General features: G+C 41.9%; 1 protein-coding gene across 1 annotated transcript in view; it reads left to right on the top strand.

The window, feature by feature from the left end:
* tmprss3a (transmembrane serine protease 3a) overlaps positions 1 to 25,338 on the top strand; it is a 256,219-nt gene extending 230,881 nt beyond the window's left edge. The window contains exon 14 of the mRNA XM_086052254.1: positions 25,059 to 25,338. Within this exon, the coding sequence (XP_085908380.1) occupies positions 25,059 to 25,094 (36 nt within the window). The 3' untranslated portion in view covers positions 25,095 to 25,338. The remainder of the gene's footprint in view (positions 1 to 25,058) is intronic.
* The last annotated feature ends 1,411 nt before the right edge of the window (positions 25,339 to 26,749 follow it).

Raw genomic sequence — 26,749 nt, 5'->3', positions numbered from 1 at the left:
GTTTTTTAAGATCTCGATAAAATTTGCTGCCACCTCAGAAGATAGGTAGCGTTTCTTCACTGTTCTGACCGGGACTGCTAGATGGTTAAAACTGGCGATGTTAAAATAGACACAGTAGTGGTCTGACACTGCCAAGTCAACAACAGAGGACACACCAGCAGACAAGCCATAGGTTATAACCAAATCCAGGGTGTGTCCTCTGTTGTGAGTTGGCTGCAAGACGTGCTGTTTAAAATCCAAGCAGTTTAAAAGGTTTGAAAAATCTCTGGATAGTGGGTCCGAGATGTTGTCCATGTGTATATTAAAATCGCCAGTTATTAATATTCTGTTATAACTGGAATATAAAATGGATAAGAATTCTGAAAATTCTGTAATAAAAGAAGTGGAATGATGGGGAGGTCTATAGACGGTAATGCAGAGAATAGGGGGACTGCTAAAAACAAAGGCATGGTGTTCAAACGATAAATGGCTGCTAAAAATGATCTCCTTTGATAAAAGAGTATTAATAAAAATTGATGCAGTCCCGCCTCCTCTTTTGCCATCCCTTGTAGAAAATAAAAAGTTAAAATTCGGTGGGCAAGCCTCGTTGAGAGCAACTGGAGCATCTGTACCAAGCCATGTCTCAGACAAAAGTATACCATGTAAATTATTGTCTAAAATCAGGTCGTTTATGATAAAAGTTTTGTTTAAAAGGGAGCGCACGTTCAGCACGGCCAGATTAATTATTGTGCTGGACGTGCGCTCATGGTGGTACGAATGAGCAGTATTAACATATACTAGATTACCACTGTTAAAACCACGTTGTTTGTGTGTGCAAGGGAAGCGTCTGCCGGTGATGGTTTCAATGGGAAAATTGTCCGATAGTGGTAATGATAATGAGGGCCTGCAGGGGGAGCTAGTGAGGGTGGTGGTACTGTGAGCAGCTGGTATTGGCCTGTAAGTGATGGTAGTGACATTGTCATTGCAGCGTTTATGAGTAGAAGAAGAAATATGATTGGTAAACAAGAGTCAGCTGGGAGTGGAATTGGTTACGACATGGTGGATGTTAGCGGCTAAAATCTTGCTACCAAGAGAGTTCGGATGAACACCATCCGGCTGGTAAAAAGACGGGCGATTCCAGAATAGGTTAAAGTTGTCAATAAAAGCAAAGTCAAGGTGGCCACAAGTGCGTAGGAGCCACGTGTTCAAGCTTAAAAGGCGGCTGAAGCGCTCGGCTCCGCGAGACAATGCCGGCAAAATGCCACTCACCCAGACCGAGAGACCGCAGGTTCTTAACAAGGCAAAGAGGGCGTGAAAGTCTCTCTTCGTCTGCTCAGACTGTCGGCGTATTGTCTCGTTTGTCCCAACGTGAACGATGAGCCGGGTAATGGATGATGGCAGAGAGTCAAGAACACCCGGCAGGATGTTAACTATGTCCATGACTTTCGCTCCGGGAAAACAGCGGGTGACGCAGCCGGGATAGTGAGTACGTCTAATGGTGCTGTCGCCAATTATAACGGTGGTCGGTGGGTGACGTGAGGAGGGAACGCCAAGGGACTCACCACCGGCGGAAGATTCACGACCCCACTGTCCAGGATGGCTCCGCCGAGGCCGAGTGAAGACGGTGGATGACACCGATGAGTGTCGCCGATGATGCTGGTGATGACGACCACCCTTGTACCGGGACACCGCGTCCCGGAGCAGCCCGACGCGTGAGTGGACGGCCGTGTCACCGGCGGACCCGCCCAACATGGGGTTCCCGGCCGAGGTCGTCGCCGTGGGTGGCGGGGAATCCGAGGGAGCCCCTGGGAGCACAGCCCCAGCGTCGGACGCAGCAGTCGGTGTCTCCGACTGCTGTAGTGCAGTGATGGGAACAGGAGACTCACTCGCCAGGGCGGCGAACCGATTCCCCAGGACCAGTTGGGGGCGGTGGGGTTGCTCCCCGGCCCTCCGGCCGCGGGACACCACCTTGACCCAGGTGTCACTCTGCAACGGTGTCGAGCAGGATGGCCCCGGGCAGGCAATTGGATCCCACTTCGCCGTGTCCGAGAGGCCAGCCGCCTCAGCCGTCATTGTCGCCGACAGGATTTCACGAGCGCGCCTTCTCATGACCACCGCGGAGAGTTCGGGGAAACGGGTCGCGAAGCAAGAGATGACCGATTCCTTCTCATGGAGCTCCTCTGAGAGACGACGAATATCCCTTCTTAGGTCAGAGATTGTCTTATTTGCCTTCTCCAGCAGGCCATTGTGTTCGTCGCTGTCGTCTGAAGGCATTTTAATACACTAGCTCCAAGCTAGCCCCAAGCTAGCCCGTTTCCGTCTCACGCTAGCTGTATGCTAGTCCGCGAGATCAAGCGACCCAGAGATTAACAAAAATTTAAATAAATAAAAAATAAGATAAAAATAGTCTCCAAAAATTAAAAAGAGTAAAAACGCAACGCGCAGGTGAGGTAGATTCGAAGGCGAAAGTGCAGAAGTGCAATCGATACCATCCACGTCCAAACTCTGACGTGGCAGGAGAAACGCAAACGGACGCTCCACAATCTTTCATGCGAGGTTTTGTTTAGGATCACTTTTATCACCGATTTTACTGTTAACTTTCCCCTTTTTTTTTTTCTTTTTTTTTCCTAGAGTCAGTTTTATGACACCTAGGGTGTCCTATACTGACTTTTACCTTAAAACAGGGTGACAATCAACCCAGTGTGTGGCAATCCTCAAGCTTCTACCACAAGGATTCTTGCCTATTGCGTCCACACAAAGTTGTCACTTACAATCCTGTTTACATTCACTCACACAGTTTACACAGTCACACTTTTAGCAGCGTTTTTACTACCTATTTTCCCCAATTGTATAGGAATTTGGTCCAGCCTGCTAACACATAGGGTGTTCTAAAAACTGGATTTTTATCAGTAGGACAGCAATTCAAATTTCCTGTTGTGGTCATTCTCACTACAACCTTTTCAGGTGGAGAATTCTTGCTTCTGCATCCACACCAGTCTGCTGTTCATTATCCTACTACATATACTACTAATTATACTATACTAATTATATGGAATAAAATACCTAGTGGTATTTTAATTCACAATCACTCTGTTCACTTACACACTTCACACAGGGTTTCACAACCGAGTTGCCCAAACATACACACACCCAGAATTCAAGTGTACACAGGCCTTCGCCATCCTTTATTATTATTATTATTATTATTATTATTATTATTATTATTATTATTATTATTATTATTGTTATTTTCTTTTTTTAAGATGGCCAGTAAAGTCATATTTTCTTATCCCAAGGTTTAAGTGTTGTATTTTGGAAGGATAGTGACGCTCCACAATCTTTCATGCGAGGTTTTGTTTAGGATCACTTTTATCACCGATTTTACTGTTAACTTTCCCCTTTTTTTTTTTTCTTTTTTTTTCCTAGAGTCAGTTTTATGACACCTAGGGTGTCCTATACTGACTTTTACCTTAAAACAGGGTGACAATCAACCCAGTGTGTGGCAATCCTCAAGCTTCTACCACAAGGATTCTTGCCTATTGCGTCCACACAAAGTTGTCACTTACAATCCTGTTTACATTCACTCACACAGTTTACACAGTCACACTTTTAGCAGCGTTTTTTACGGAGTTTAAGTACGTACAGGTCACCGTCGCCCTTACAGTTTTATAGACTTGCTCTGTCTTTTACCTTGACATTGACTAGTATTCTCAAGGCTTACACAGTTTTAAAGACTTACTCTGTCTCACAGTTTTATAGACTAACTCTGTCTTATTACTTGACCAGGGACTAGTATTGTCAAGGTTTTTTACCAGCGCGCAATTCACTCATCCACGAGTGTCGTGAGTTTTCTACTCACCCAGAGATGTCTTCACTCCTCCGGCTTCCCGTCCGCCTTCAGTTCCCAGAAGTGGAGCCAAAGACCAGTCCCACAAAGGGTCTTAGAGCCGTGGCCACGGACTTTACCTGGAGGTTGACTCGACAGCTGGAACCCTTCCGGCATATAGGGATCCGGCTCAAAGGACCAATTTAATGTCAGGTTCACACCAAATGAGACATTCATAAACAATACACACAATGAGGAGAAGACACTCAACAACAATATTGTCTTTTTACTTGCAAGGAGAGCGCAGGGAAGTGTACGATTACAGTTCCTAAAACCCTCTGCCCGGCTCCTGCGCACCCTCTCTTTTTATTTTTCTTCGGTGTCCCTGATAACCAAGGTGTTCCAGCTCTAAGGGAAAGGGGAGCGAAAGCAGCTGGAATTCTATGAACTTGTTTTGTCTATGTGTGTGTGTGTGTGTGTGTGTGTGTGTGTGTGTGAGCAATTAACATACATATGTGAAAGCAAAGCACACCAAGCAAGTTGGCCTAATGATAAAAATCAAACACATGAATAATAAAATGCATTATTATTCTTACAAAAGGTGAATGGTGTAGAATAACATATGTGTGAAGGCCTTTGCCTTCACACAATAATAATAATAATAAAGGTTAATGGTTTTCGCCTTTACACAGTAAAGATGAATGGTGTAGAACATGCATGTCAAAGTCAAGGCCCGCGGGCCACATCCGGCCTGCGAGAAGGTTTTCTACGGCCCCTGGGATGATATTGGTTTATTATTAGAGCCGGCCCGCAGCAATCCGGTGTGGGTAGCAGAAGTGATCGGGTCTTTCGCGCCGTCCGATGATGTCACGCTTTAAAATATATTGTAGCGTCTTCCAAGAACACAAACATAGTTTAATTATCACGTTTTTATTAGTCCAACCGGCTACTGTGGGTCGCAGCCGACGCCAATACAGTACGACAACCGTTCAGTCAAAAAAGAGATTCGTCTCTCTCTTCGTCCTTCGCTCGCATGCCCTGTCATCTAGCCGCACGATGCATTCATTAACCTCGGAAACAAATTCGACCCCAACACAAACAACCCAATTCGTTACACTATTTCTGTAAAATATTTCTTTGCATCTATGTTTGCCACCCCCTGGCTGTTGTTATAATGAACATTACTGCTACTTTTGCGAGGAACGTCCTTCGGTCGTCTACGTGCCGACTGAAGATTTCACGTCACTTTTCGTGGCTTTCAGAATCGGATTGTGGTGAATGGTTATTTGGAGTAAAACGCAGTTTATTAAGAAATACTTCATGTTAGAAGTCTCATGTTGTTTTATTATTATTAGTTGGTGGCATTTGATAATTTCATTGAGTTTTGTTGTAGTGCTGAGATATCCCACACTGTGAGCAGGCATTGAACGCTCCACGAGCGCTAGTGTTGATAGCGAGAGACGTGGTTTCTTTTATTTTCCTCCTTCGACAAAGCTAGCTAGTAGTTTGTTCGTGCCAGCAAACTCAGTAGTTGCAGATTTCCCGTGTTTCACCACGTTTGTTGTTGTGTGTAAATGATAAAAGGTGAGTTTAATAATTTGGGTTCGTGTCAGTGTTAGGTCTAAATCACGATACTTACCCTAATTATCTGACTCCAAATTATTTACCATATATTTATTATTTGAACCGACATTAACCTTAGCTTCACTTTACCTAACAATTATGCGTGCTCGTTCCGTAAGAGAGAAGACCAGAAAGCCAATCAGCCGAATCACCGAGATTTTATTCCTAACAGCAAAAGCTAATACAGTATCAGGGGTTCGGTTCCCTCTCAATACAGATCTGTGCGCTCCTGTGGCCATCAGAGAGCGACACCACACCCGAGTTGCCCCGAACAGTTATAGAAAACAATATGCAAATTAAACACACCAAAAACACTAGCCACTATCATTTCATTAGTTACATGGTATCTGCAATATATTTCTTCAGATGCTGATTGGTTCTCTTTTCCCCGCCGTCTCAGATGACGCCTTTTCTTGTGCACATGACTCGCTGGGTTGTAGCTCCTGAAAACACCAAGTTATCTGCATTCCAAGAGGCCGGGGCCTTCAGAGAAACTGTGGCCCCCGCCTTTGTCTTCCTGTTTTTCACTGGCGGCACCTGGTACCATCAAACCGCCCACACATTGTGTTCCTCTGATACATTCGCTCCCCTGATACTGCAACCTTGAAACAGCTCTACTTCTACTCATTTGTAATACAACTTTGAATCATTAATAAATGGTTAACATTTATTAACAAACTAATAATAAAACCCTTCAGTGTCAGGTAACTGCTGTACATAATAGCCTAAATATGTTCTCGTGAGTGATGTCACGTAGATGAACACTAGTTAATTATTTCGGCTAGTATGCTAACTATTCTAGTGATGAAACGTGTGAATGTGTATTGAATGTATTGTTTGGTTGTTTAATTGCTTAATACAGTGAATGACAATGTTTAGGCATATTAATGGATATGCATTGGATGATGTTGCTAGGTTATTCTTTGTCTGTGTTGTTGCAGACCACAATAAATAGACATGTCAAGTGGAATACGGGCCTGTGTTCTCTGACAGGAGCACCCACATCCATACCTCGCCACTCGAAAATAGAGTCAGCTGGAGACATCTTACCAATCATATGATCCTCTCCGTTTTACTTCACATTATGTACAGTTCATACAATCTTGCAGCCCGAGTCAACCAGAAAATTGTTTCCAGTTTGGCAGGAGAAACGCAAACGGAAGTGACGTATTAGCTGCCTCGCAAAAGTAGCAATAATGTACTTTTTTTTATTTTTTATTTAGTAACTCAGAAGATATAAACACAACAGCCCGGAGGGGGGGTTGTGGGTGACAAACATAGAAGCAAAGAAATATATTACAGAAATATAAAGCGTGACATCATCAGCAGGCGCGAAGGACCCAATCCAATTTGGACTTTTTAAAAACCTTGAATGAACATCAGTCCGGCCCTCGGCTTGTCGCAAATTTTTTATTGTGTGAAGGCCTTCGCCTTCACACAATAAAGCATTTACTTCCTTTAGCCAGTAAGTGGCGCTACCACTACGATGAAAAATAAGTTCGGAAATGTCTTCGGGCTTTGACAGTAGAATTTTCAGAAGAATTTATCATGTGGGTCAAGTTCCAGCCTAGGCCAAACAGGCTGGAATTCTATTTTGTTTTCCTACTCTAGGTGGCGCTACAGAGCCATTTTGTTTTTGTGTCGTTTGCGCCGACTTTGAAATATCAAATTTTTCGCCAGGCCCGATGAGACTGCAAAGTTTGGTGAGTTTTCATGCATGTTTACACCGTCAAAATCAGCATTGTGTTTAGGCATAGTGGGCATTAACATGGCAACAGCTTCTTGCAAAATAGCACCAAATTGTTTTTTTAACATCAAGAAGGCCTAACCACACCATGTCCAATTGTGAGGTATTTCTGGTTAACCTGCCAGGAGAAAAACATCGAAGATGTGATGTAAATATTATGTGAGTCGAGTTCCAGCAGCACTACAAATACAAATACTAAATATTCAAAGTGACTTCAAATTATTTAAATTAAATTAAAAATGGCGGACTTCCTTTCAGGTTTAGCATAAGGCTCCAAGAGACTTTTTTGTAGGGCTTGATCCGTTGCAAATAACACCAAATTTTCGTAGATGTAGGGGAAACATACAACCACGGCTTAATTTTTAAACATTTCGAGGGGGTGCCTGCGAGCCATTTTTTACAAATTGCACAATAAAATAATAAATTATTGATGACTTCACTAGGCCTGATGTGTGTGCAAAGTTTAATGAGAATTCGTGCATGTTTAGACAATCAAAATCAGCATTATTTTATTGGCAAACTGCCCGTTGCCATGGCGACAGATTTTTGCGAAAAATCACAAACTTCGGATTTTAACATCAGGAACGTATTCACCGTCTTCCAAGCAAATATGATGTGGACCTGGTTAACTTGCGAGGAGAACAACATCAAAAAAAGGAAAAACTTTTTCCTGTAGCCATCAATGTATCAAATGTGAAAAATCTTAAGAAGAAATTATCATGTGGGTCAAGTTTTATCAGCTTTTGGAAACAAAGCAAATGCATATTTTCAAGTAAGTTCAAAATGGCGGACTTCCTGTTTGGTTTAGCGTTTAGCACATGGTTTCAACAGACTTTTTTGTAGGCCTTGACCTGTTACCACCTAATTGACGTATGTAGGTTTTACGTACAACCTGGGCTGATTTTTAAAAACAAAATTTCTAGGGGGCGCTAGTGAGCCATTATTTTTAAATTTGCAAATTTCTCTTGTAGCGCCACCTAGAATGGTAAAATAAAAACCAATACCAGCCCGTTTGTCCAAGGTCTACGAAAATTAGCAGGCACGTGTAGCACCCCGAGACATACAAAAATGTCCATTGCAGCTATAGTTTAAAGTGAACAGGAAATGAGCTACGAATTTTTGAATGTCCAATTCGGCCCATTTTTGCACATTTCCAGGGGGCATTCTTTTGCATCCTTTTCCTAGAGGATTCATCTTATTGACTTTAAAATTTGGATATACCATCTTAAGACCTGGGGCAACAACTGAAAAAAAAAATTGTTTTCAAAATACTATATGACGGGGGCGGGGCATCAAATTTTATATAAAGTATTTCCTTCGCCACAAAGGAGAAAATGCTTAATAACTCCCCTGCACAAGCACCAAAAATTCCAAAACTTCACCTGTACAATAAATAATTGCAAACTGAAGACATCTATATAATATTCTATTATACATATAGCGCCACCTAGTGATGACTAGAAATTAAACTGGACGGAGCCCATTAAACGAATCCAACTGAATATTTGTCAGAAAAGCCTAAAGATGTTTGTTGCTCTAAGGTCAATATTGTGACTTTTCGGCGACGGGCTTGGCCATTACGGTGCCACAAAATCGGGATTATTCACTCTGACAATAAAGGCTACTGTAACATGCCTTAGATAATCCAATCTTCTTGAATTTTTTCACATTTGATTATACAATACATCCATCCATTATCTATACCGCTTGTCCTCACAAGGGTCGCGGGAAGTGCTGGAGCCTATCCCAGCAGTCTTTGGGCAGTAGGCGGGGGACACCCTGAATTGGTTGCCAGCCAATCGCAGGGCACACAGAGACAAACAAACATCCGCACTCACAATCACACCTAGGGGCAATTTAGAGTCTCCAATTAACCTACCACGCATGTTTTTGGAATGTGGGAGGAAAACGGACTACCCGGAGAAAACCCACGCAAGCACGGGGAGAAAATGCAAACTCCACACAGGGAGGCCGGATCGAACCCACGACCTCTGAACTGTGAGGCGGACGTGCTAACCAGTCGACCACCGTGCCTTATACAATACAATAAAATTTTATTTATATAGCGCATTTAACAAAGGCCTGCGATTGGCTGGCAACCAGTTTAGGGTGTACCCCGCCTACTGCCCGAAGACAGCTCGGATAGGCTACAGCACACCCGTGACCCTTGGATACGCGGAATGGATAATAGATGATGGATAACGAAGGCCTGCAGACATCTACGATCTTATTTTTCATCATAGTGGTAGCACCACCTACTGGCTAAAGCAAATACACATTTTTTTCTTTGATTTATTTCTCCTTGCAGCTTAACTAGGTTACCACCTCATATTTGCTCCGAAGAGTGTTTTCGGCCTTCCTGATGTTAAAATACGAAATTTGTAAAAGCTGTTGCCATGGCAACGGGCAGTTCGCCAATAGAACAGTGCTGATTTTGAGGGTCTAATGTACGAAATCTCATGAAACCTTGCGAACACATAAGGCCTGGCAAAATCATAATTAATTTTATGTTTTATCGTGCAATTTTTTTTTAAATGGCTTGCTTGTGCACCCGAGACTTAAAAAAAAAAAAGCCCCAATTGTACCATCCACCTACATCAACGGAAATTTGGTAGTATATGTAACAGTCCAAGACCTACAAAAAAGTCTCTTGGAACCATACGCTAAAACTAACTGTAAGTCCACCATTTTGAATTAACTTTACAATTCGGCATCACATTAACTTTCAAAGCTGCTGTTAGAGATCCACATGTTCATATCTTGTGAAAATTTCACACATTTAATTTGAGTTTACACCTGAAGACATCTAAGAACCTTTTTTCAACATAGTGGTATCACCACCTACTTGCTAAAGGAATTGTTTTATTGTTTGATGTTTTTCTCTTCCAGGGTTCACCAGGTCTACTTTATTTTTGCTCAGAAGAGTGTTTAGACCTTTCTGATGTTAAATTAAGATTTTTGTGATTTTTCGTGAAAATATGTTGCCATGGATACACACAGTTAGCCAATAAAGACAATTTTGGGGGTCTAAATATGCACAAAATCTCATGAAAATTTTGCACACACATCGGGCCCATCAGGGACAACATTTCATTATTTTATCATGCAATTTTTAAAAAATGGCTTGCTAGCGCCACCTAGAAATGTTTACAAAATCAGCCACGGTTTAACATTTCACCTAGATCAACAATAATTAGTCTTGACGACAAAAGCTGCTGTAATTGAACCACATAATAATTCAAAATATTTCTCACGTGATAATACACAAGGCCTGAAGACGTTTATTAACTTATTTTTCAAGTAATGCCTATGTTTTAACCTTTATTCCGTTTCAGGCGCCGCGCGAGTGGCAGCCCGCTACAGTCGCTCCGGCTCATCGGTGAGCCTTTTCGTGTGTTTTTGTTCTTTAATATTACTCTACCTCATACCTTTTTCATATAGTTGATAGTCGTAACTTGCGTAGCAATGGACACCCAAACTGCGGTATTCTTGCTGCTGCTGATGGCTATTTTTGCGCGATCGTGTCCGGCGACTTGGCTCGGAGCCGAGCCCCCATTGTTTACAGCCGGAATCAGCTGTTGGCACTCCGTGCTAACCATGCGCCGGCTCCCGGGGCGAGACCCGATATCCCCCGTGAGCTGAGGAGGAAGAGACGGGGATCTCGTGCGGGGGTTAAACGCCGGGAAAGGAGGAGACGATACCATCCTGTCCTCCCGTCTGTTATCATGGGGAATGTTACAAGATGGACGAGCTAGCGGCGCTTACCCGGCACGAGAGGGACTTCCGGGAGGCTAGCCTGATGCTATTCACGGAGTCGTGGCTAACAGCGCTAACGCCGAACGCGGTCGTAGAATTGGACGGCTTCCAAATCATACGCGTGGACAGGACGCTGGAGAGTGGAAAGAGGAAAGGAGGAGGGCTGGCTGTGTTCGTGAACGATAGATGGTGTAATCCTGGGCACATCACGATTAAGGAGCAGCTTTGCAGCAGGGATATCAAGCTGCTAGCTGTTGGCATGAGGCCATTCTACATCCCGCGAGAGTTTAGTCATGTGATCGCGGGGACCGTCTACGTCCCACCAGCTGCCAGCGGCGACACAGCCTGTGATGTCTTGACTGCAGCAGTGAGCAGGCTACAAACACAGCACCCAAATGCCCTGGTACTCATCTCTGGTGACTTCAATCATGCCTCCCCTTCCTCCTCTCTGCCTTCATTCACACAGTATGTCACCTGCCACACCAGAGACAATAAAACACTGGACCTTTTCTATGCCAACACCAAGGAGGCATACACATCACTGCCCCTCCCCCCGCTGGGCAAAGCTGATCACAACCTGGTGGCTCTCCAGTCTGTGTACAAACTTCTGGTCCGCAGGCAGCCAGCTGTGACCCGCACGGTTCAGAGATGGTCTGGAGAGGCCGAGGAGGCCTTAAAGGACTGCTTCAGCACAACTGTGTGGGAAGTATTCAGCGATGCTCACGGGGAAGACATTAGTAGTCTAACGAACACTGTTACAGACTATATAAATTTCTGCATGGAGAACACCATACCCACCAGGACAGTAAGGTGTTTCTCCAACAACAAACCCTGGATCACACCAGACATAAAAGCTCTCCTGAAGGAGAAGAGGAGGGCTTTTGCGTCAGGCAACATAGAGGAGCGGAGGACTGTGCAGCGCCAGCTGAGGAGGAGGATCAGAGAGGGGAAAAGGTCCTACAGGAAGAGGATGGAGGAGCAGCTACTGCAGAATAACGCCAGGGGAGTCTGGAGGGGCCTGAAGACCATCTCAGGCCACGGACAACCCAAGACCCGGACTGGGGGGGACCTGCAGTGGGCAAATGAGCTGAATCTCTTTTTCAATAGGTTCGATCAGATGCCTGCCTCCACTCAGTCTCTCCTGCTGCAGCCTCCACCTACTCCTCCTGCTGGGTGTGATACCCCCTCCCCCCTTTTCTCCACAGTCTCCAGCTCCCAGCTACACCAGATAGCCACCACTCCCTCCTGCCCAGCCTTGGCCTTCACAACATCTCAGGTGAGGAACCAGCTGAAGAAGATGAAGGCGAGGAAGGCAGCGGGTCCAGATGGCATCAGCCCCCAGCTCCTCAAATCCTGCGCAGACCAGCTGTGTGGAATTTTCCAGCACATGTTCAACCTGAGCCTGAAGCTGGGCAGGGTCCCCCAGCTATGGAAAACATCCTGCCTGGTCCCGGTGCCAAAGACCCCCCACCCGAAGGAGCTCAACAGCTTCAGACCAGTGGCGCTGACGTCTCACCTGATGAAGACCCTGGAGAGACTGGTCCTTGTCCACCTGCGCCCCCTGGTGAGCTCCTCAATGGACCCACTCCAGTTCGCATATCAGCCTGGCATCAGTGTGGATGATGCCATCATCTACCTCCTCCACACTTCACTCTCCCACCTGGAGAAGGCGGGGAGCACTGTGAGGATCATGTTCTTTGATTTCTCCAGTGCTTTCAACACCATCCAGCCCACCCTTCTGGGAGACAAGCTGGAGCGGGCGGGGTGGCCCACCACCTCACCACATGGATCCAGGACTACCTCACAAACCGGCCACAGTATGTGAGGACACAGGACTGTGTGTCTGACGTGCTCCTCTGTAGCACGGGGGCCCCACAGGGAACTGTCTTGGCTCCCTTCCTGTTCACCCTCTACACCTCGGACTTCAACTACAACACCCCTACCTGTCACCTGCAGAAGTTCTCTGACGACTCTGCGATTGTCGGCCTCATCACAGGCGGAGATGATCGGGAGTACAGAGAACTTACTCAGGGTTTTGTGGACTGGTGCCAGCAGAACCGCCTCCTGATCAATGCGGGGAAATCCAAAGAAATGGTGGTGGATTTCGGTAGGCGCCAGCACTCTTCACCTGCACCAGTGAATATCCGGGGAACAGATGTTGAGAGAGTCTCAACTTACAAGTACCTGGGTGTTCATCTGAACAATAACCTGGACTGGTGCGACAACACAGACGCCCTCTATAGGAAGAGTCAGAGCAGACTCTTCCTACTCAGGAGACTGAGGTCTTTTGGGGTTCAGGGGACACTCCTCAGGAACTTTTATGACTCGGTGGTTGCATCGGTCATCTTCCAGGGAGTGGTCACCTGGGCAGGCGGCGTCTCGGCTGGACAAACTGGTCAGGAGGGCCGGCTCTGTCCTGGGCTGCTCCCTGGATTCTGTGGACTCGGTGGGGGACAGGAGGATGTTGGCCAAGCTGTCATCAATGCTGGACAACCCGGACCACCCCCTCCAGGGCACCCTAACAGCTCTCCACAGCTCCTTCAGTGATAGACTGTTACACCCTCGCTGTGCAAAGGAGAGATTCCGCCGTTCCTTCTTGCCTGCTGCTGTCAGACTCTTTAACAAGAACATTGTGTAGTCCCTACAAACTGGCGGACATTAGTGCAATTGTGCAGTCCTGCACCTGAGCTCATATCGTGCAATACCCAATATTCCCCACTACTGTAATACCGTGCAATACTCAACATTCCCCACTACTGTTAGTCTAGTTTTATTTTTATCCAATGCTGTCCCTTACATTTCACTACAGCACTACAGCACTGTCACTTACTTTGAGTATTTTCTCCTCTGTGCTATGTACAGGCCGAAATGAGTGTTCCTCATACTTTTTATGTAGATGTAGGTTGGTGTGTATATACATGTGTATATACACATGTTACTGCGTATATTTACATAGGTTTGATCCTAAATGTTTGCCGTCAATGTTATACATTAACGGCCACATTATGCCGCCGTCCCTGTGTGACCTATATCTTTGCTGCTGTAACAATGAAAATTGCCCCACTGTGGGATCAATAAAGGCATTCTTATCTTATCTTATTGTTTTTCTCCGAGCAGGTAAACAAGGTCCACCTCATATTTGCTCAGAAGAGTGTTTAGACCACGGGTTGGCAACCTGCGGCTAGACCAGGGGTTGGCAACCCGCGGCTCCGGAGCCACATGTGGCTCTTTCAGCCTTAAGTTGTGGCTCTGCAAGGCTTGGGAAAATAAATTCTATGTGTCCGATTTAAGTGTATTGTAATGTCTCCCAAAGACACAATGTCAGACGTAGCTTAGTTCTCTCCCTTTGTATTATTCCAACACGGCTGCCTTTTTATTATTCCAACTACGGTGCAACAACAGTTTTGTCTTAAGTACACACTGATCTCTTCGTCCGTCTCACCATCCGCTCATTCCTCACTCGCACACCCCTCCCATCCAGCGACTCGCGTATTGCATTCAGGAACATCGGAAACAACACAACTTCACCGCAATACAGGTAACCCAATTCGTTACAGTATGTTATGTGTCTCAAAAACGTGCGTCTTCGTAAGTCAAAGTTTTTATCTTCTTTCTTCAGACATTGTGCAATTTCTGTGATCAGCATTCACCTTCTTCCGAAAGATTTGACAGCCCTTGACAACATGCCAGGAGGCGGCCGGCATGCTCAGAAAGCCCAGCGTCACTAAAACGGCACAAAATCTGAAGAAAGTATTTTATTTGTGGGTTTTTTTCGTTTAATTGTAGTTGTAAATTGTATCATTATTGGGACCCTGAAATATTAAAATAAAATTACATATTCACTGTCTGCTGAAAATCTTGGAAGTCCAAATATGGTCAATTTTTTTTTTTTTTTAAATTTATAATCGATTCTCATGGTCCGTCCTTACTGCGTCTGTAATTTTTAGACAATTCTAGCCAATTTAAAGCCGTGAAAAAAGCAAAGAGTCAAATAAAGGACGATTTCACGGCCAGAGGTGTGTGCAACACGACGTGTTCTCCATCTGCTGAATGCAGCCTTTTTTTTGTTTTGTTTTTTGGGGGTTTTTTTAGAAAATGAGTGAAAATAGTATGGTTCGCTGGATTAGGTTGGCTTGTCTAATATGGATCGTTGAGATGCTTCATTGCAAGACGACCCCCATCATGTTTGTCGTGAGTCTCCGTTTCATTTTAATATGCACTTTAGATGTGGTTAATGGGATCATTGTTTTATTTGCTGCATCATTCATGGCTTTAAACCTGAAAAAGACGTTTTGTGAAGGCGTTGTAGCCAAAATGGAGATTGTTGTATTGCATTGTATTGGGCAGGTGTGTTTGCTGGTGTGGCGTTTCAAAGGCTGGGGCACGATGAGCGCAGACTTTGAAGTACTCGGATGTTGCCGGCTTGGTTTTTATGCTCTTTTAATCAATTCAAGCATCAAATTACTGATTGAATGTATTTTCTAGGTAGCAATATGTGGACGTGAGTGTGCAATAAGGTATTATATAACTTGAATGAGCTGATAGTGTAGTGGTACACACGCCTGCGTTGTGTGCGGGCAGCGTGGGATTGATTCCCGCTCAGTGACAGTGTCTATGTGTGCCCTGCGACTGGCTGGCGACCAGTTCGGGGTGTAGTCTGCCTTCGCCCATTGACGGCTGGGATAGGCTCCAGCAACTCCCTGCGACCCTATATAGGATAAGCGGTTTGGAAAATGACATGACATGACACAACTTGAATGAAGTGGTGCCTGGGAACTCAAACAAGATGACGTTTTTCTCAATATATAGGTTAATCTCAATAAGTGTTTGCAGTTTCCAGGCTTTTCTTTTCCGTGGAAATTGGGTCGAAATGGCTCTTTGAGTGTGAAAGGTTGCCGACCCCTGGTTTAGATTTTCCTGATGTTAAAATACAAAATTTGTGATTTTTCGCAAAAAAAGCTGTTACCATGGCAAGAGGCAATTCGCCGTATAAAACAACACTGATTTTGAGGGTGTAAACATGCACAAAAGCTCTTGTAACTTTACAAATGATATATTTACTTAATTTGATGAACGTTTGTTTTTGGGTGCTATATTTATTGACCTTACTAAGGCATTTGATATGGTTAATCATTATCTCCTCTGTGATCAACTTTATGCTATTGGCCTATCGAGAGATGCATTACTCTGGTTTAATTCATATTTTCATTATAGGCAGCAGTGTGTCTCTTATCAGGGCAGTCAGTCTGATTTTGTAACTATTGAGAGAGGTGTACCTCAGGGTTCTTCTTTGGGGCCACTCCTCTATTTTTATTAATGATTTGCCTAAAATTTGCTTGGACTGTCATACCCTGTTATATGCAGATGATACCGTTATTTACTGTTCCAAACCACACGTTTCACAAATCCATGGACCCATGCATATTACAGGAAGACTTTAATTTAGTACAAAAATGGTTTTAATTTAGTACAAAAATGGTTCCACCAAAACAATTTAGTTCTCAATAAGAATAAATCTTACTGTATGCTATTTTCTTTAAGAGCAAACTCCCTTCCACTGTCAATTACATTTCTTGATGGCTCTCTCCTTGAGAAAACTGAAGAATACAAATATTTGGGCGTATTGCTTGACCCTCAGCTTTCTTTTAAACCCCATGTTGATGCAGTTGTACAGAAGTTAAATTGCAGCCTGAAAATTCTCTATCGTTCAATTAATTGTTTTAGCTTTCAGGTGAGGAAAAGAATAGTTTCACAATTATTATTTCCAATTTTAGATGATGCAGACATAGTATATCAAAACACCTCAGATTCAAATCTTTATTCTCTTAATATTGTTTATAATAGTCTTGCTAGATTTGTCCTTAGGTGTCCCTATACAACACACCACTGTATTATGTATGAATTGCTTGAATGGTTTATACCAAAATATAGAAGGTATTCTCATTGGCTGCAGTTTATCTTTAAATGCCATTTCTTCAATTTTCCGTATTATTTCAAACAATACCGTATTTTCTGGACTATAAGCTCAACTTTTTTCCTAGATATTGAGCCATGTGGCTTATAGTCCGGTGCGGCTATTCTGTGGATACTTCTTCCACCGCTCGGGGCGCTCTAACTGAAATGACAGTACAATTCAATACAATACATGTCATCTTCCAAACCGCTTATCCTATATAGGGTCGCGGGGAGTTGCTGGAGCCTATCCCAGCCGTCAATGGGCGAAGGCAGACTACACCCCGAACTGGTCGCCAGCCAGTCGCAGGGCACACATAGACACTGTCACTGAGCGGGAATCGATCCCACGCTGCCCGCACACAACTCAGGCGTGTGTACCACTACACTATCAGCGGACATCAATACAATACATTTCACATTAACTGGATGTGACTGCAGGTGGAGGAGTTCAACAGGCGAGGGCGCCATAGTAGGTTATTGCATTAGGTGCTGTAATGCTTTGATTTTATGTTTTCCTAGAGGTCCCTGAAGTGCACATGAATGCGATTGGCTGATGTTACGTCTGTTCTGTTGTTTCGGTGTGAAATGCTATTGTTGATTTAGCACGTCGTGTGTTAGATTGGCTGACTTTATTAACATAAAACAAGTCAGGTGCATATGTAGAATGTAGTAGAACAATAGATGGTGAAGTCTGGCGGACATTAGCTGACAAACTGGTGCGGCAGTCGGCAGAGAAATGAAGATGAGTACTGTTTATTTTCTCTTGGTTCTCTTCTTTTTTAATCAGCAACATTGCTGCAGTGTTAAAAGGCACTGTTAGGAAAGAATCTGCTCAGGTACATGTACATTTACAGTTCATACTCGTTCTGTAAATGCAGTAAATATAAAAGTTTTCAACATAGATAGGTGCGGCTTATATAAAGATGCAGCTTATTGAAGTTTTTATCCAAAATGTTCTTTTTAAAAAAAATGGAGTGGGTGCGGCTTGTATGACGGTGCGGCTTATGGCCCGGAAAAACACGGTACTTGCATCCTCACAATACAAAGTATAACTTAAGAAATACTGAATCCCTGTTTTTTCATGCCCCTACACCAAGGAAGGAAACAGGACGACGTGCCTTTAGATATAAAGCCCCATTTGATTGCAATAGTTTGCCTGAATATATTAGATCCACCAACTCTATTCGTTTATTTAAGTCATACATTTCAACATCTGTTCCTGTCCCTAAAGTGAGAACCGAGCACCCTTAGGACTGTGTCTCTAAGCCAACAAAATTCAAGCACATTTTTGATTTGATTATATTGTCTTATTTATTGTTTTTTTATGATTGGTGTATATGTATTTAGGTATTCATGTTCTATTCTGTTTGGTTGCTACAGTCTGTGCATGTATGATTTGTTTACTTATTCATACTTATGTTAGCATACAGCTCAGTTTTGTTTGGATTGACATATAGTATGGAGTTTTATGCTTGTATGTGATTGGTGGGGGAGGGGTGGGTAACTGTGGGCAGAGATGTGTTCTATGTGTTGTGTTGTTATGTTTGATTTTGTATGATGGACCCCCTCTAAAATGAGATGGCTCATCTCAAGGGGTTTATCCAAATAAAATGTCATGTCATGTCATCTTCCAAACCGCTTATCCTATATAGGGTCGCGGGGAGTTGCTGGAGCCTATCCCAGCCGTCAATGGGCGAAGGCAGACTACACCCCGAACTGGTCGCCAGCCAGTCGCAGGGCACACATAGACACTGTCACTGAGCGGGAATCGATCCCACGCTGCCCGCACACAACTCAGGCGTGTGTACCACTACACTATCAGCGGACATACCCAAATAAAATAAATAAATAAAAACTTTACACACATATCAGGCCTGGCTAAATAATCAACATTTCATGATTTTATTGTGCATTTTTTTTTCTTTTTAAAATGGCTCACTTCTGGAATAAAAAAAAAAAAAAGCAGCCCCATTTGTATGTTTAACCTAGATCTACAAAAATTTGGTCATATATGTAACAGGTTACGGCCTATAAAAAAGTCTCTTGGGGCCATACTGTATGCTAAACCTAACAGGAAGGCCGCCATTTTGAATTTTCTTTTAAGTTTATCTTCACCTTGACTACAAAAACTGTTGTTACTTGACACACATGATGTGACTTCACACACATGGTTATTTCTTCTCAAAATTTCTTACATTTGATGAGAGTCTAGCCTTGAAAATATATACAAACTTATTTTTATTGTAATGGTCGCACCACCTACTGGCTAAAGGAAATACAGTGGTACCTCTACTTAGGAACATCTCTTCATACGAAATTTTCAAGTTACGAAATGCCTCAACAGGAAAATATTGCCTCTAGTTACGAAAGAAATTTCAGGATACGAAAGGTAAAAGTATGGGGTGATACTCGCAGTATGGGTTGGTACTCGCAGCTCCGGAGTTTCCTGAACGCAACATACTCATAGCTGTTCTGCCATTGGCTAGCCTGGCATCTTCCTGGCATCCCATTGGCTAAGAGGGACCTCTACCGTATGTCTCTATGTGTGTGGATAGACAGGTAAATAGATAGATAGATGCAGCGTCCTCGTCATTCGCCTCTCGGGCCATGAGGTCTTCTGATAAGTTTACGTGAATTAGAAGCGAGGAAAAAAAAAAGGAGAAAATCGTTTATTTGTCCATACAAACAAAGCAAGAGATAATAGAAAAGTATGAAAGGGGGATGCGTTTAGTTGATCTCGCCAAAGAATATGACTGTAATGTATCAACAGTCGCCACGTTATTAAATCAGTTGTTTACAAAATGCCAGGCAAAAACCACTTCTGAGAGAGAACATGAACCAAAGAGGGCAAAAAGCGATGAGGACAGCAATTAAAAGGTAAACGACCATCATTTTTATTCCTTACTCTATTCTTTGTTTTTTTACATTATGCACAACTCAAATTTATTGTGCAATAAAATCATTGTAACATGTATTTGTTACATGTTTTCATGCAGTATAAAACATTTATGTCTGAATATTGGGGGGCTTGGAACGGATTAGGGCGTTTACATGGAACACGCATCTTATTTTCTACTTAAGAAATTTCTTCCAGAACCAATTAATCCCAAAAATTATATATATATATATATATATATATATATATATATATATATATATATATATATATATATATATATATATATATATATATATATATATATATATATATATATATATATATATATATATGTATATAACACATTATTACCGTCATGGATTGTTAGTGTTGTATTTATGTTTTGCCTCTCTCTGCAGGCGCTTTAGCGCTGAAGCGCCTGCAGAGAGAGACAAAACATCATAAATACAAGTCAGCACTAACAAGCCATGGCAATTACTTCGTTATCATTTCAACATGTTATTGAAACCCACATAAAGAAACATAAGATGCATCCTAAAAGCTATTAAAATGCATGAATAATTCAAACGGTTAAAGTCTAATGTTTTGTCAAACTAACAGGCCTTGCTAGTCGAGGAAGCCAGCTTATCCAAACAGCTAAACATTCACAAACAAACTGCACAGCAGCGAAGTTGCCTGTTTATATTGTGAAACTGCACAAGAAACAGAAAATACTATCTATCTATGCATTACATACGCATGTATTTTTGTAGACATGAGCAAGATGAGCCTATGCTAATGATTAGCGATCATGATTAGAATTAGCGATAGCGATTAGTATGCTCTGTCAACAACCTACAATCATTCAGCTCGTATATAAATATCATTACACACAATTGCCTAAGTTAGTTTAAGATGATGGTTGAACAAGAATGAACCACGAACATGCAGACATGGTAACGATTATCGATCACGATTAGCATTAGCGATAGCGATTAGTATGTTCAGTCAACAACATGCACACAATCATCCACAATTCAGCTCGTATATAAATGTTGCATGCTCATTACACACAATTGTCTAAGTTACTTACAGACGATGGTTGAACAAGAATAAAACAGGCAGTTGCCTGCCTCTGGCTGGGGTATAGCATCATGCAGCCACACACGTAAGCCGAGCGCAGAGGAGATGAAGACATAATTACGACCAGTGTTGGGCAAGTTACTTCCAAAATGTAATATATTACGTATTACTAGTTATTTGCATGTGAAAGTAACAAGTTTCTTTACAATATTACTCTATTTGTAGAGTAATGCGTTACTCAAGTTTAAGTTACTTTTTCAAAAATCGGGATTAATTTATTTAATAATGATTTCAAGACCTTTCAAGGAAAATGCTAAATTTGCTGCTGTACTCTAGCTGGTAAAGTTAACTTATGAGCATATTTAACTATATAGCGTGGTCTATAATATCAAATGTTTCGACTCTATGGTATGGTGGGACATCACTACCTTTGATCAATATTTGTATCAATAAGATTTTTTTTAAACATAAATATTGGAACTGATATTTTGTCCAGTAATCACTGTAAGCCACAAGTGAAATGATCATTATTCTCAAATTAATTTACACACTGGGGGAGGCATGGCACAGTGGTAGAGTGGTCCTTTCCAACCAGCAGGTTGTGAGTTCAATCCCCAGATGGATAGATAGATAGATAAAAACACACAGACAGGGCATGTGTAATAAAAGCAAAAATATGTATTGATCAAGTCAAAACTGATCTGACTAAAAGTTTTTTCCTTTTTCAATATTATTTTTTCTATTCATAATAATTGAAAGTTCAGTTAGTTGTCATATTCTTTTACTACATGGAGACAAAGATGCGAGGTGATTTGAAAAAAAACGTAAATAAGAAACGAGCGCATCAGACTCTAATAATGACGTCTATTGTAGTTTGTCCGATTGATGGTGCCGTAGCGTTACGTCATTTGTCTGCATTTTGATTGCGAACAGCCAATCAGAATCACTACGTTTTACATATGGCAATTGATGGCACTAAGTTCATTAAAATCATATCCGAAAGGCACAGTGACTTATTTTTTTGCAGTTTATTCGCTTTGTTTTACTTAGGTTTGTTCCTGCTTGTATTTTGTGACTATGATTTGCATTTTATTTTATGAATCCGTGACAGTGATTATTGTCACAAACAATAACTTCTCAGCCCTTTTAATTGTTGTCAATGGTGTAAGAACAATTGAAATGCTTGGCAGAGAGTTGACTCACGCACTTACGTTGTTACGTGAAGGTCAAAGTGAGACAAGAACTTTTTTTTTGAGTGTTGCTGGAAATGTTAGCTTACAATCAAGTGATGTTATGAACTGCCCTGCTTGCTAATTGATGTCAACATTAAAGTCCTGATTTTTGTAATGCGTTATCAGTCTCAGTAACTGTAATAATATTACAAAAAAGTTCGGAGTAGCAAGTTACATTACATCGTTACTGCTTAAATGTAATATATTACTGTACTGTGTTACTTTGGTAACGCGTTATCCCCAACACTGATTACGACCGAATACATAAATACTTTTGGAGACTTGGAAACATTCTACATGGTCGGGGAAAAATAAAACACTTATTTAATCAATCTACAACCGTTCTGGTGAGGTTAAAGTTATCTTACTGTAACTTTCTTGTATGCTACATGTGTGAATGTTAGCTAAATTTACCATCGTAGCTCGGTGGAAATGATGTGTACTAAGCGCACAATTTCCTCCCAAAATGTGACTGATACTCCAGTGCGACTTATATATGTTTTTTTCTTCTTTAATATGCATTTTATGGCTGGTGCGACTTGTACTCTGGAGCGACTTATAGTCCGGAAAATACAACATTTATAAATACTGTATATTGAGAATTAGTTTTATATGTACCGTATACGCTGCTGTACCTTGCATGACTGCATCAACCTATATATAGCACAATACAACAACAAAAAAGTTTTGTAATTACCTTACTCTGATGACTTGCACTGAATGGAATCTGCCAGGGACGCATAGTGCGGGCAGTAGCAGCTGATGGGCCAGCCTCAAGCAGATTTGCAGCAACAACAATCCGCCCATTTGCTCCATTCGGTGCGTATAACACAAGTCAACTTTTTTGCACGCTATGCTTGTGCTATCAATATTGCTGTCTTGGTAAAGTTCAAGAACTGTTAAAAAAAAAGCCGCCGAGTGAACAGGACGCTGTGGGGCTGTGGGGCCGAGTGAGCAAATGGGCGGATTTCCGGTGCTTCCCCACCGCTCCAAACGCATCATACGCAACCGCGCTCGCCCGCGCGAACTACATTGACACCAATTGAAACGCACCGCCAGAAACGTTCCCAACGCAGCAATACAGTAGTGAGGACGGATGATAGGCTGGTGATCTACCCACAATGCCTTTGCGATCGACCGGTTGATCGCGATCGACGTAATGGGAACACGTGGTCTAAACATACATGAAAACTCTTGAAACTTGGCACAACACATCAGGCCTGGCAACAGCTGCAATATTTTATTAGGTTATTGTTCGATTTTTAAAAAATGTCTCAACAACACTCCATACAAATTTTTAGCGAAGCAGCCCTGGCTTTAAGTGTCACCCAAGCTCTAGCAAAAGTTGGAGGCACATGTAGCAGCCCAAGCCCTTCAAAAAATCTCAGAAGACCTACTCTAAACTCAAAAGTCAGCCATTTTTAAAATCCTTTCAAATTTTGCCTAATATTTGGGCTTTTATAGAGGTCACATTTTTCAAAGTAGCTTTGAATCTAATGTACTTCATTTTGTGCCAATGTCCCACCATGCCAGTACCCCAACATTGCCAGGGCTGCGAGGGCCCTTTTTTGCTGTTTGCAGCTCAAGTTGATAGTGAAATTGGTGCATGATCACCGATTAGAATACAGTGAATTGTATTTTCATTGATATGTTGTGTAAGTGAGTTACTCAAAAGAAAAAAGTAAATTCTGGAGAAAGACTGATAAACGGCAGAGAAATATGAGTATTCTTACAGTGATGGATTTCTTTCTCTCCAACTATCGCAAAGACCATAATCTATCATATACATATACATATATATATGATGTCCGTAGAGTTTTTTTCCTAATATATTAGAATGGTCTACTGCAGGGTTAAAAATAATATTTAAGTCATCAGCCAACATTATGTTTGTATCATCACAAAGCGAGGGGAAAAACTATGAAAAAAGGTAGCATCGTCCTGGTTGGGTCCATAAACATTGGCTAGAGCAGGGGTTGGCAACCTTTTGCACTCAAAGAGCCATATCGACCCATTTTCCATGGAAAAGAAAACTGAGAGCCGCAAACACTTTTGTACATGTAAAATGAAGATATATATATATATATATATATATATATATATATATATATATATTTAAGGCGGCACGGTGGGCGACTGGTTAGCACGTCCGCCTCACAGTTCAGAGGTCGTGGGTTCGATCCCGGCTCCGGCCACCCTGCGTGGAGTTTGCATGTTCTCCCCGTGCCTGCATGGGTTTCCTCCGGGTACTCCGGTTTCCTCCCACATTCCAAAAACATACATGGTAAGTTGATTGGACTGTCTAAATTGCCCCTAGGTGTGATTGTGAGTGCGGATGTTTGTCTCTGTGTGCCCTGCGATTGGCTGGCAACCAATTCGGGGTGTCCCCCGCCTACTGCCCAAAGACAGCTGGGATAGGCTCCAACACGCCCGCGACCATTGTGAGGATAAGCGGTATGGATAATGAATGAATATATATATTTAGATATCTATCGATATAGATATCGATCAAGTGTTAAAGGTTGTGATTATTGTTTGTAGTTTCAAATGTTATGATTTTAATTAGTATTCTTCATTCATTATTTTCATTATTTTTATTTTTACTACTATCGTTCAATGTTATCTTATTTTTATTTTGTTTATTTATGTATTATTGCGGTTTATTTATTATTATTATTATCTAATTATTAATATTATTATCTTGTTTGTTTGTTTCTTTTTTCTTTCTTTAAATTTTCCCACTCTGTGTTTACAATCTTACAAGCGGGTCACTGCTATTACTCTGTTAATTATTATTGCAATATTACGACTGTCCATTTTGTATTATTTTTATTTATTTATTCTGTTATTATTGTTTTTATTATTATTCCCTGTAAAAACAAAAACCGAGGCATGTTTCTAATGGCTTTTATGTGAGTTGTTTGTTTGTTGCTTCAAATAAAAACATTTGAGGAAAATATTTTCATCTTTTTTTTCCAGAGAGAAGAGGCTCCTAACGCAGCAACAATCAACTGAATCATCTTTTCGACGGAGACTGTTGATAAAGCAAAGCAAACAATACAATTAAGAGTTAACAGATTCTTTATTCCAAAATAGAAAGCTATAAGTCAAGATAAAACTTAATTATCTATTTATATATATATGCTAACAGAATACATGTGTAAAAAGATAACAACACCAGCAATATAATGTAAATGTAATAAAATCTGCACTATATAGTACAGGTATATGAACAAAATACAGTACAGTATAACAAACATGGTCCAAATACTGTTTAGAAAAATACTGTAACACAAATGCAGTACAGTACTGTACTTAACTACAGTGAACTGTACTGTATATTACGGTAATGTTGATCTTTCTCAGACTTGGGAAAAAAATAGTCTATTTTGAGATGTTTTGTTGTCTTCATTCTTTGCTGTATGAAAATGTTTGCATATTGTACAGTTTTGTTGCTAATTGCAAGTCCCATTGATTATCTCTGATGTCTGGTGATTCTTGTGCATGTAAAAGGACACAATCATTTATGCCACTGTACTTCATCTGTCGAGCCGCAAAAATATTTTCCTCTGAGTGGGCAAACTGCCGGAATCGTACAGAGCCAGAATCGATTCCTTGTTTATAAAAGTCCCGCAGATTTGAGTTTTTCTGACTCCAAGTATCTCCTCGATGTTTTTTACTTTGTGTCCAGCTTCGCTTAATCGGATGCATTTCACTCTCTCTTCCACAGTCATTACCGTTCTTCGTTTGGATGCCATGATCTGCAGACGAAAATGGAAATGAATATATCTTAAATCTTTCGCAATTTCAGTAAAACGCATGCCAAAGAAGTAATTCATATGTCGCCGTTTAGGATCCGATTGAACTGCTTGAGTTTGTACTATTGCGGGCTTCGCTATGGGTTCCCGATACAGCACCGGAACTTCCGTTGTAAGTAATTGATCGTTAATGTAATAAAGTAGTAGAAAAATAATGCATATACTTTTTTTCAGAGTGAGGGATTTTCTGTTTGATCCGATGTTGATGATGATTTTTCCGTAGTATAATGCGGGGACTGCTTGCGTTTGCGCTATCGCAGGCTTTGCTATGGGTTCCGGATTCCGGATACCGGAACTTCCATTGTCAGGAATCGATCGTTAATGTAATATAGTAGTCGTTAAATTTTATGCATACGTTTTTTTTCCGGGTGAGGGAATTTCGGTTTGACAGAGGTCCGTAGGTGGGAATACTTACTGTATATTAGGGCTGTGCAATTAATCGAAATTTAATGACCATTTCGATTATTACCCTCCACGGTTACAAACTTGGCATAAGGATGAAGTGAGGAGGGGACTGAAGAGAATGAAGAGTGGAAAAGAAGTCGGTCCTGATGATATACCTGTAGAGGTTTGGAAGTGTCTAGGAGAGTTTCTGACTGGGTTGTTCAACAGGATCTTAGATAGTGAGAAGATGACTGAGGAATGGAGGAGAAGTGTGCTGGTTCCCATTTTTAAGAACAAGGGAGACGTACAGAGTTGTGGCAACTACAGAGGAATAAAGCTGATGAGCCATACAATGAAGTTATGGGAAAGAGTAGTGGAAGCTAGACTAAGGGCAAAAGTGAGCATTTGTGAGCAGCAGTATGGTTTCATGCCAAAAAAGAGTACTACAGATGCAGTATTTGCTTTGAG

This window comes from Filicampus tigris, chromosome 14 (assembly GCF_054856515.1).
Source record: "Filicampus tigris isolate MCC_2025a chromosome 14, RoL_Ftig_1.0, whole genome shotgun sequence".
Classification (NCBI taxonomy): Eukaryota; Metazoa; Chordata; class Actinopteri; order Syngnathiformes; family Syngnathidae; genus Filicampus; species Filicampus tigris.
Note: the sequence above shows the minus strand (reverse complement) of the source record. Positions and strands in the feature narration are given on the sequence as shown.